The 12,780-nt window shown below is 38.0% G+C and overlaps 1 protein-coding gene across 2 annotated transcripts in view; it reads left to right on the top strand.

Moving 5' to 3' along the window:
* LOC139462525 (putative ammonium transporter 1) overlaps nucleotides 1–10,583 on the top strand; it is a 37,481-nt gene extending 26,898 nt beyond the window's left edge. The window contains exons 9-12 of one of the 2 annotated variants that reach the window (XM_071244309.1): nucleotides 518–644; nucleotides 2,658–2,774; nucleotides 4,761–4,784; nucleotides 9,346–10,583. In XM_071244309.1, coding sequence (XP_071100410.1) covers nucleotides 518–644; nucleotides 2,658–2,774; nucleotides 4,761–4,784; nucleotides 9,346–9,632 — 555 coding nt within the window. In that variant the 3' untranslated portion in view covers nucleotides 9,633–10,583. The remainder of the gene's footprint in view (nucleotides 1–517; nucleotides 645–2,657; nucleotides 2,775–4,760; nucleotides 4,785–9,345) is intronic. The other variant, XM_071244310.1, reaches the window with a different exon arrangement.
* Nucleotides 10,584–12,780: the final 2,197 nt, after the last annotated feature.

The following is a 12,780-nucleotide window of genomic DNA, read 5'->3' as shown; positions in this document are numbered from 1 at the left end:
GTTGCAGCTAAGGTTGAATAATGGTCATCAGTTACTATAAGTATATGTGTGTGCCGTCGGTAATTGTGTTTGCAGCAATTTGTATTTTGACTTCAGCTGTAAGCATGCAACCTGACAGGTTTTTTTACACTGTAAAATGATTGAATTAAAGAATATTTTGTAGTTTTCAGGCTGAACTGATGTTTTACAGGCATACAGATGCCCTTAGTTTGTGCGACCCTACCTTTAGTAACGTTTTACTTTGCTGATTTGAAGAATATAGTTTTTTAAACATGTTAAAGTTCTATCGTTTCAACATACCTCATCAGGTAATCCCTATACACAAAGTTACTGTACTTTATTCGAAGTGGTTCAGTGTGTTCTAAAAAACATACAAACAAACTCTGTTGATATAAACATACGGGGTGTTGTGGAACGTGTCAGTTCTTTGTCAGATGTCCCATTTTATTCGAAACCATTAAACTGGAAATTGACTGCAATTCCAGAAGATCCTCATCCTCATCAACTGTTGTTTCAGCGTCTTGCATGGCAGCTGACGGGCGTGGTGTCTATAGCTGGGTGGTCAGCAGCCATGTGTCTACTTATGTTCGGATGTCTCCGACTAATAGGCATCCTCCGAGTTCCCGAGGATCTGGAGAGGAAAGGTAGGTGCAATTGGACATAGAGGACAGTGGTCTCAGGCGGCGCAATTCAGTAGTGTTCCTTAGATATGCCAGAATCCTATTACCATGGGTTTAAAACCCAGACTTCGCACTGATTCCGTTTGTCAGTATCATACCCGTGCTCGTTGGTTTCACTTGTGGAAAACGTATGGTGTCGAGTCAGGTCGAGTAAACGATAACCAGAGCACACTGGTAATATATATTTGTTTTGTGGGTCATTTTATATATACTATTTTTAATGTTAGAAGTTATGCCTACATAATGTTACATATGTTACAAGTTGAGCCTATGCACTATTACATATGTTACAAATTGAACCTACATACGCTTACAAGTATTACAAGTTATTACTACGCATGCTTACATACATTACATATGGTGCCTACATACTCTTAGATAAGTTACAAGTTTACCTACACACTCTTACAAATGTTAAAAGCCTACATACTCTTAGATAGCTTACAAATTGTACCTACACACTCTTTTACATATGTTACAAGTTGTACCTACACTCTCTTACATATCTTACAAGTTGTGAATAGTAGACATATTCTTTCACATGTTACAAGTTGTGCCTACACTCTCTTACATATGCTACAAGTTGTACCTACACTATCTTACATATGTTACAAGTTGTACCTACACTCCTTACATATGCTACAAGTTGTACCTACACTCTCTTACATATCCTACAAGTTGTACCTACAGTCTCTTACATATGCTGCACGTTGTACCTACACTCTCTTACATATCCTACAAGTTGTACCTACACTGTCTTACATATCCTACAAGTTGTACCTACACTCTCTTATATATGTTACAAGTTGTACCTACACTCTCTTACAAATGTTACAAGTTGTGAATAGTAGACATATTCTTTCACATGTTACAAGTTGTGCCTACACTCTCTTACATATGCTACAAGTTGTACCTACACTATCTTACATATGTTACAAGTTGTACCTACACTATCTTACATATGCTACAAGTTGTACCTACACTATCTTACATATGCTACAAGTTGTACCTACACTCTCTTATATATGTTACAAGTTGTACCTACACTCTCTTTCAAATGCTACAAGTTGTACCTACAGTCTCTTACATATGTTACAAGTTGTACCTACACTCTCTTTCAAATGCTACATGTTGTACCTACAGTCTCTTACATATGTTACAAGTTGTACCTACACTCTCTTACATATGCTGCACGTTGTACCTACACTCTCTTACATATGTTACAAGTTGTACCTACACTCTCTTACATATGTTACAAGTTGTACCTACATTCTCTTATATATGTTACAAGTTGCACCTACATTCTCTTATATATGTTACAAGTTGTACCTACACTCCTTACATATGCTACAAGTTGTACCTACACTCTCTTACATATCCTACAAGTTGTACCTACAGTCTCTTACATATGCTGCACGTTGTACCTACACTCTCTTACATATCCTACAAGTTGTACCTACACTGTCTTACATATGTTACAAGTTGTACCTACACTGTCTTACATATCCTACAAGTTGTACCTACACTCTCTTATATATGTTACAAGTTGTACCTACACTCTCTTACAAATGTTACAAGTTGTACCTACACTCTCTTACATATCCTACACGTTGTACCTACACTCTCTTACATATGCTGCACGTTGTACCTTCACTCTCTTACACCTGTTACAAGTTGCATCTACACTGACTTATATATGTTACAAGTTGTACCTACACTGTCTTACATATGTTACAAGTTGTACCTACACTCTCTTACATATCCTACACGTTGTACCTACACTCTCTTACATATGCTGCACGTTGTACCTTCACTCTCTTACACCTGTTACAAGTTGCATCTACACTGACTTATATATGTTACAAGTTGTACCTACACTCTCCACATGTTACAAGTTGTGCCTACATATTCTTACATATGTTACAAGCTGTGTCTACACTATTGCAAATATTGCAAGTTGCCCCGGTTGTGTTGCAGGTCTGGACATCCCCAAGCACGGCGAGCCGGCTTACCCCATGGAATCGTACGGTCATGGCTGGGTGGAACACATCCTGCAGGTGTTGGAGGACGGAAGACTGTCAGAGATCCAGCAAGGTATGTATCCTCAAACACACTCTGTACACCAGCTAGGCCTAGATAGAACCTCCTTGCCTGTTTGCTCGTCGCCCTTTCCTGTAGTATCTAGATAAATGCTTAGACTCTTTGAATCACTAAATCCGATATGTTTAGGGATAAAGCCCTCTCCCAACTTAATGTCTATTAAAGACCCGTTATTTGAGCTCCGAATTTATGTACATGTCTATTTATATAATTTATGTTTATGTATATGGTAAAGATCGCAGAGTGAATTGTATTAACGCACTTGTAGTTATATGACAAAAGATGCAGCTACTCTGATATTTTGTCTTCTGGACAAAGTATTATATAAATTGAATCAAACCTTTGCATGTATTTATGGTTGGATACAAATATTACTTTGCGATGACTATAGTTTCCCTTGAATGTCTATGTATCAATATTATGGGTAATGATACTAAAGTCATTCTTCTAATTTCCTAATTTATCCCGATACCAATCCGTAGATAATATAATGTTAAGGAATATAATATATGTATCATCAATGACATTTTTAATTCAACTTTTTCATAAGTATACTCTGAAGGTATATTATTCTTTGTGATATGTTCATATGATTTGTACTCCCGTTTGGTTAGTTTCCTATGTGGCCCATTGTATGACATGTTTCTAATGTCTATGATTGTTAAAATTCTATCATTACATCCAAAATGGTTTGCATGATTTTTTACTCGAGAATCGAATGTTTCTATGTTAGTTTCATTTAATGTTTTGTGCATCTTGGGTACTAGTATTTACAATGAAACCTCGTTAATCCGAACCCAGTTAACTCCACATTCCGCACCTTTTCGGAACATCAATGTACATACAAAACAACATACAGTAAACCACGGTTAAAACGAACACGCTTATAACGAACTGACGGATATAACGAACATATATTTTGGTCCCAACTATTTGCTGTAGTTATGCTGTATATATGCTTATAACGAACTACGGTTATAATGAACTAAAATTAGTAGTCCCTTTGAGTTCTTTATAACCGTAGTTTACTGTAACTTCAAAATCTGGGCCCACTTGCACAAAGCGATCTTAAGGCTAAGATGATCGTAACTCCCATACTTTAACATAGCCTTACAATAGCCGTAGCACTAGGATCGTTTTGTGCAAGTGGGCGCTGGTTCTACTGCGAGCTTAATGTTTCAGCCACTAGACGACAGCCTAAATATGTGGTACAAATTTGTACCATACCCGATATGCATGCATTATATCTGGCGATATGTCTGTTTATTTTGAGCGATACAAAGTATAACAACACTTTTTCCTGATGTTAGTTTTGTCGGTTTTGCGTTACAAACAAGCATTACATAGCTCGCTATTTGTTTTCATTCGTTAATCAGGCTATTGTTATTTTTGGTTGGCAAAAGCAGCATATAAATTATGAACATGTTTAAACATCAGTGTCTCGAAAAACACGTTGCTATGCTCTAAAGTTTTTACTTTTTGTTTGTTACAAGCAAAAAAGCTTTGTGTGTTTATTTGTTGTTTAACGCCGCACTCAGCAATATTCCAGCTATATGACGGCGGTCTGTAAAATAATCGAGTCTGGACCAGACAATCCAGTGATTGATATGAGCATCGATCCACACAATTGGGATCGATGGCATGCATCAACCAAGTCAGCGAGCCTGACCACCCGATCCCGTTATAATTAGTCGCCTTTTACGACAAGCATGGTCACCTTTTACGGCAAGCATGGGTTGCTGAAGACCTATTCTACCCCGGAATCTTCACGGGTATTGTTATTTTTGGTTTGGGTAACTTTTTTAAATGAATATTGTAATTTTTTTACATTTGTTAATCTGGACTATTTTTCGAGGACGGATTAAAGGGGTTTCAGTGTATTTAGTTCTTACCGTCCTGCTTTTTTGCGGTTAGAGTTTAGTTTTGGTATATTGCATGCTGGGGTATATGGTTGATGCGCCCATAATGATTTGTTTGTAGCGGAAGGTGGGACCGAAAAGCAAGGTAGGAAATGACGCTATAATCATCATGCACACATTTGTGCACGTGTATGTGCTTGCTCACACATCAAAACGCAAAACTTATATAATATTTATTTCATTCCGGTATTTATTTTTCAGATAATATTCCTATAAATCTTCGTTAACCCCTATACTCAGAATTAAACATGTTTGCAGTTTGTAGTTGCTTCGAAGTGAGTAGTGATTTTAACGGAATTTGGTACAATATTTCAGATTTAGTTATGTCATGGCGCTTCATAATATGTGATGAAAGCCTGAAGTGAGGCAATTTTTTACGTTTACTCTTTGGTAAAACACCAACGATTATGGTGCTGACAGACCAAGGATCAAAACCAGGTTTACTCTCGGATTCGAACGTATGGTTATTGGATCCTGACACGCCTAAGGGACGCAACTCAAACGTTTTAAGATCAGTGGTGCGTTGCAAACGCCAATCGCTTGCAAGCAAAGTACAGCGATTTGCCTTACAACTTTCAGACCCCTGCAATCATATTAACCGCTGACTAAGGTCGCTTCGTTCTCGAACAAAAATGGCGGCTGAGCTTGACATCGGCACAAGAAATTCTTGACTGGATCAACTGGGAAATGAGCAAAGGGAGCTAATACCCCATCATCCTCAGTCTGCTCCACATCTTCAAAGTAGTCATAAGTTTCATAAGTTCGTCATCGAGCCTCTTCTATTAGTAATACGTTCTTCATTAGGGCAAGGCAACCAAGCGGTAGTTGCGCCGCCATTTTGGAAGCGTACGCAGGCGCTTCGAGCTGCTGCAGACCCCAGGATGAGCGATTTATTTGCTTCAACTAAGCGATTCTTGGCTTGCAACCCACCCCAGTTATAGGAATTCAGACACTAACTTGTCAATATATCTAAATCAAGCGTTGACTATTTATCCCTCTACACTAACATTGTGTCTGCCCATTCATTCCAAACCATGTTATTCGGTTGTTGTACTAAACAATAGCTGTTTCTTTTCACAATGCTTCAGTGTACTCTAGTCTTCAAACTGTTTTTCCTTCTGTCTAATGTACTACACTTACACTGCATGGCCGCACATTAAAATGTCACAATGAACGAATATCTTCATATGAAGCAAATTGAAATTCAGACCTGACCGAGTAGTTAATGAACACGTTCGGAAGTGTAAAAGTTGTGACATTTTACTCTTTTCAGACATATTTATCTTCAGGTTAAATTTTGACTTAAATGGCTTCACTTCGAAATTACGTGTACATTGCATCTGCGCAGGACCGTCAATGCCAAGGAGCGTTTCCGGTGGAACTTCCATGACTGTCACGACTTATATTGTTTGATACAACTTTAAGAGTCAATGAACATCCCTCATCTTTAGACATGGATAGAGCGGCGCATTGCTGCGTATTCCCGTGCACGTTTATACCTCTGGATGCATCCAAGGTGGAGAAATCGCGAGTGGATTGTGCTAGAGAAACATTGTGCAAATTAACACTACTGTAATATAGAGATATTGTTACGAAACTCACATGTGCATATAACTCTGCTAGTCACCAATATAATTGGTTCCAAATATCAGGAATTACCTTTTAAAGCAATACTGAACCTCTTGGGACAGACAGATATCTGTCAGTAGGAACACAAACACTTCAAAGCCCGTATCACTAACCAACACATATCGACCCTATTCTAAAGAGGTTATTTTGTGTGTTTTATTTAGTTTTGTGTTTCTGTGTTGTTGTTTGGAGAGGGGGGACGCTTACTAAATTCGGTTCCTTTTCTTCATTTTAGGCTTATATTTTACATTCCGAGGTTGCATTTTTTACGAAACCCACAATAACGTCCGGCAATGTCGTCCGGGATTTTTGCGATTAAGGAAGGGCTTAAGCAGCTTACTGTTTTATGGGTTGGGGTGTTGTGTTATGGATTTGGGTCAATACAACATAATTTAAATTCGACCTACCTACTCATTTTACATTTTTTTATAAGTGACGAGAAACAGTACTCTGTATGTGGCCTAATGGTTGTTACGGTACACGGGAGATTGCCACTATGGCAACTGAAAAATGACGAAATGTGATTGTTGGTATACACATACCTTAACGTGTGCATCAAAGTATTTATTACTTAGACTAAAATCTTATTGTACCTATGTTTAAGTGTATCATGCTGTGTTCTCTGTGTACATGTTTTCCCTGTTTTGAACACATTGGCTGGCAATCGTTTTGGAATCTCCAGTGTTTTGAATAAAAGCTTGTTAATGTGTTCTCGTTGCTGTGTTTACCCTGCGTGACTCTCAAGTAATTACATGTCACTTTACTACTGCACCTCTCCTATGTGTGTATCCGCCATACATACCTACACTCCATATATTTCAAGTTACTAACTGACCAGTATCTCAGTAAATCTATATTCTTCTAAACTAACATCCCCTCAGTCGTGTTCCGTTCGCAGTCCGACCGCGGTCATAGCTATGACCAGCCGCCATGGGATCGTACGCTTGTCGCGACCGGATCGCGATCGAGGGGACGTTGGTTATGAACGTTAATGTATAATTTATTATTGACACTGATGTAACTTCCAGCATCGTTTTTGAATTTGTGTAATGAATTTAACTGACACTTTAGAATAGAGTTTTCAATTTAGACGACAAGTACATAGAGGATTATGATAAAAATAGACAAAATAGAATCGTGGTCGTTCAGAACATATTTTGGGGCGGTCGGATAGCCTAGTGGTTAAAGCATATTCGCTCGTCACGCCGAAGACCCGAGTTCGATTCCCGACATGGATACAATGTGTGAAGCCCATTTCTGGTGTCCCCCGCCGTGATATTGCTGGAATATTGCTAAAAGCGGCGTAAAATCAAACTCACTCACTCACTCAGAACATATTTATTCGATTCAGCAGCTCATTGTTTTGGAACAAAATACCGAAAGAAAGTTTCGATTTTATCATATTTCGTGCAAACATTTCGTCGTGTATGATGCTAAACAGCAGCTTCTGTTTGCAGAGTTGGGATGAGAATAACAAGAACGAAATACCAATATCAACGTGGTATTTAAATGATTATAATTTTGAAACATAATGTTGAGAAGAAAAGAGCATGACTTGTACATGTATTTATCAATATGTATGACTTATTTAAGTTGATGTCCATGCACATGCAGAACTTACCTGTGAACGTATTTGTCACAAAAGCAATGAAAAGATATCTGCAGTATATGTTACATGTGTCATAACCAAACAATAAGATGCTTACACTGTCCTCTCCAAAACTGTATACATGTTACAGTCCATGTGTGAAATGACTGACCATGTCCGCTGAGGCAATGTCAAACTGTTTCAGTTATTTTACAAATGGACTGAAACATCTGTTCATTTATTTTATTATGATAACGAATCCCAAACATTTTGATGATGAATTTCAACACCCAGTGACTGGAAACGATATTCTCAATTTTAAGTCAATTTTTAATATATATCGACTTATGTTTCAGTCCATTTGTATAATGAGAGAAACATTTAGGCATTTTGTAGATTGCTTGAGTGAAACGCATTTTACACATTGACTGATTGTACACATTTTACTGTAACGTATACATGTTTGTGTCAGTGACAGTGTTCATATGTAAATTCATATCTATATGTGTGAGTGACAGTATTTATGTGTGCACATATATGTGTGTGTAATTGACAGTATTTATGTGTGCACATATCTATATGTGTAAGTAACAGTATTTATGTGTGCACAAATCTATATGTGTAAGTGACAGTATTTATGTGTGCACATATCTATATGTGTGAGTGACAGTATTTATGTGTGCACATATCTATATGTGTAAGTGACAGTATTTATGTGTGCACATATCTATATGTGTGAGTGACAGTATGTAAGTGTGCACATATCTTTATGTGTAATTGACAGTATTTATGTATGCACATATCTATATGTGTAAGTGACAGTATTTATGTGTGCACATATCTGTGTGTGTAATTGACAGTATTTATGTGTGCACATATCTGTGTGTGTAATTGACAGTATTTATGTGTGCACATATCTATATGTGTAAGTGACAGTATTTATGTGTGCACATATCTATATGTGTAAGTGACAGTATTTATGTGTGCACATATCTATATGTGTAAGTGACAGTATTTATGTGTGCACATATCTATATATGTAAGTGACAGTATTTATGTGTGCACATATCTATATGTGTGAGTGACAGTATGTAAGTGTGCACATATCTATATGTGTGAGTGACAGTATGTAAGTGTGCACATATCTTTATGTGTAATTGACAGTATTTATGTATGCACATATCTATATGTGTAAGTGACAGTATTTATGTGTGTACATATGTATGTGTGTATAATATATGTGTGACTGTGGTAGTGCCAATGTATGTGTTTAACTAACTATACAGCCATCCCTTATGTTTGTACTCTCACCGTTTCACGTCAAAACATTCCTCCGAACTTCGATCACGTTGCTGCCTACGTCTGAAACCTCATTTATTTGCTTCATCACATACTCAAGTAACCTATCTTCACTTTCCATCTCTTCCAGTCGTTCCCGGACTCCTCAACAGAGGCTTTGAAAGCGAGCACCACACGGTCGGCTACGACAGCCTGGAAGTGCAAGTCATGAACGATGGCCGTGGCCTCAAGGTTGAGCAGCATTCCAAGGAGGGCTTTGTAAACAACCCACATCGTCAGACCAAGCCCCCTCCTGGACACTTTCTCAGCCCCGCCGCCTCCTACTATACACAACGTGCCAAAAACAACCACGCCAGCAACGGCAGCGTCACTCAGGCGCATCCCGTTACTGAGAACTCTGTCGTCACTGCCATGTAAAGAGAGCCAAGAAAGATGCTGACCCATCACAAACACACTGAACGTCATGACATATCTCGGCTCCTTGAACACTGGGTAGCTATCTTGCGATGACATCAGCTGACATATCCCGTAACACCAAGGTTTTGTCAGAAGAAACACAAATGATGCTTTCCAACTGCGTGGTTATTTAACCCGCGAAGTGGTTTCGAAATCGTTTGATACTATGTTTCAAACCTGCGCCATACTCGTCAAGAACTCTAATCAAGCCGTGATAGGCATTTAACATTAACACCTGTGGCGATAAACAGCTTTGACTGTTTGCAATTTGTATCATTCGACGTGTGACACTAACACTAATGGTCAACGATCATGAAAATATTTTCCTCACGCTGATGTTCAACTGGGAAATATCCTTAGTGCCTTACAATATTTGTTTTCCTCTGTAACTGATGTTTAACATAGATCATGAGATATCCACAATGCCTTACAATATTCGTTTTCCTCTGTAACTGATGTTTAACATAGATCATGGGATATCCACAGTGCCTTACAATATTCGTTTTCCTCTGTAACGGATGTTTAACATATATAGATCATGGGATATCCACAGTGCCTTACAATATTCGTTTTCCTCTGTAACTGATGTTTAACATAGATCACGGGATATCCACAGTGCCTTACAATATTCGTTTTCCTCTGTAACTGATGTTTAACATAGATCATGGGATATCCACAGTGCCTTACAATATTCGTTTTCCTCTGTAACGGATGTTTAACATAGATCATGGGATATCCAAAGTGCCTTACAATATTTGTTTTCCTCTGTAACGGATGTTTAACATAGATCATGGGATATCCACAATGACTTACAATATGTATTTTCCCATGAAACTAATGTTTAACATAGATCATGGGAATATCCACAGCGCTTTCAAATATTTGTTTTCCAATAAACTAATGTTCAGATCATTGAAATATCGACAGTTCCTTACAATGTTTGTTTTGCTGACGCTGATGGTCAGCTTAGATCATTGAAATATCCACAATACGTGATAATATAATCCTAACATAAATGTTAAACTTGAATCATGGGTGTCTTCTAAGGTTCCTTGTATCTTACAACACATCCATATGTATGTTCATTTGACAGTATTTGATTGATGACTGTAAAGCAGGATGACTCAATCTATTTTACCTTACCTGATAGATGTGTACACCCATGTTTACAAGCGTTAGAATCACAGCAGGAAGTGACAACTCCGACGTTGATCACGAAAGAGGTTCAGGATCCAGCTTCAGTTTTTAAATAAAGCGACAAAACCCTTTTCATATACAATAGGAATCTCGAGTCGATTGTCGATTGTCGATTGTACGATTCCGACTATATCATGAGCATGTGTTTATGAATCACTACCAAATAGTAATGCTACCAGGTATTCGCGAAAAGCTGAGCGTATCCTGCCCCGTATTTCAAATCAACCCATACGCCAAAACACCACTCTGCGTACATTTGGCTACTAACAGTTGCATAGAAGTACACGTACTGACAGATATACTGATGGCATTGAGCCTAGAACTACATGAGTGCAAGATTGAATTGGGTTCTTGACCAATATGTTAGCTTCATGTGGGAAGAAAGCCTGCGGCCGAAGGAAATGCATTTTTAGACCACTTTGGTGAAACCTACATTGCGGCTTGGTGATGGACAACCAAGAAATCAGAATGAAATTACACAAATTAATCGTAAGACTATGCATATTAAATTTCAGATGGAGTTTATTTGCTAGAACTTTAATAGTTATAGTATCACTGTGAGTATTCTTCATCTGGAATAGGAGATGCGTTCTTTGTACATTTAGTTTGACATCGTTGAAATTATAGTGATCATGAATGACAACATTAGTGAAACACAGCGGTAAAGCAGCATCAATTCTATTGAATGAAATGAATAGTTTGTTCAGACATATGCCCCAAATGAATAGTCTGTTGGCAATGGTGAAGAAATGAATGATTTGTTTTGTTGAATATACACAAACGTCAACATTTCTTGTGTTAGTAGTAAAAATTGATAGAATATATGATGATGCACAGCAAATAAATAATTTGCTTGATAAAGTTTGGAATATAATAGGTTGTTCCGAGTCTATCCCCCATACCTCCCCCTCCCCAAACAAATGAAATTGATGCCCCCTAAGATGTTAGAAAACTGACATAAAAGTCTGAAACCTAATATGTCAAATAATTGCAATATGTTACATGCCTAGCCATGTTTATCACATTAATATGTGTGAATTTCGTTACCACTATGTGTCATTAACTGGCGAAAGTCATTATGTACTAGCTGGCCGCGGACATCTGTCAGGTATATCATTACAAAAACCTCACTGAAAGCATCATAGGACTCAACCGGTATTAATTTGTTGTGACATGCTTGGATGGCATGCAATTCTACGTCTATAATTTCATGAATTTTTAAAATCATTGTTACAATTATACATACAAAATGTATTAATCATCATCAATATCACAAGGCTAGATAGGTGCCATGTAGACTGTCGTGTACCGCATTCTTTGTAAATTACCACAAGGCTAGATAGGTGTCATGTAGACTGCCGTGTACTGCATCTGTTGTAGATCAAAACAAGGCTAGATAGGTGTCATGTAGACTGTTGTGTACTGCATCTGTTGTAGATCACAACAAGGCTAGATAGGTGTCATGTAGACTGTCTTGTACTGCATCTGTTGTAGATCACAACAAGGCTAGATAGGTGTCATGTAGACTGTTGTGTACTGCATCTGTTGTAGATTACCACAAGGCTAGATAGGTGTCATGTAGACTGTCTTGTACTGCATCTGTTGTAGATCACAACAAGGCTAGATAGGTGTCATGTAGACTGTTGTGTACTGCATCTGTTGCAGATCACAACAAGGCTTGATAGGTGCCATGTAGACTGTCGTGTACTGCATCTGTTGTAGATTACCACAAGGCTAGATAGGTATCATGTAGACTGTTGTGTACTGCATCTGTTGTAGATCACCACAAGGCTTGATAGGTGCCATGTAGACTCTTGTGCAATGTGTCTTTTGTAGGTTACCACAAGGCTAGATAGGTGTCATGTAGACTGTCGTGTACTGCATCTGTTGTAGATTACCACAAGGCTAGATA

Source organism: Haliotis cracherodii, unplaced genomic scaffold (assembly GCF_022045235.1).
Source record: "Haliotis cracherodii isolate W230 unplaced genomic scaffold, xgHalCrac1.p SCAF_15, whole genome shotgun sequence".
In the NCBI taxonomy this organism is placed as follows: domain Eukaryota; kingdom Metazoa; phylum Mollusca; class Gastropoda; order Lepetellida; family Haliotidae; genus Haliotis; species Haliotis cracherodii.
This window is presented reverse-complemented; position numbering and strand designations above follow the sequence as displayed.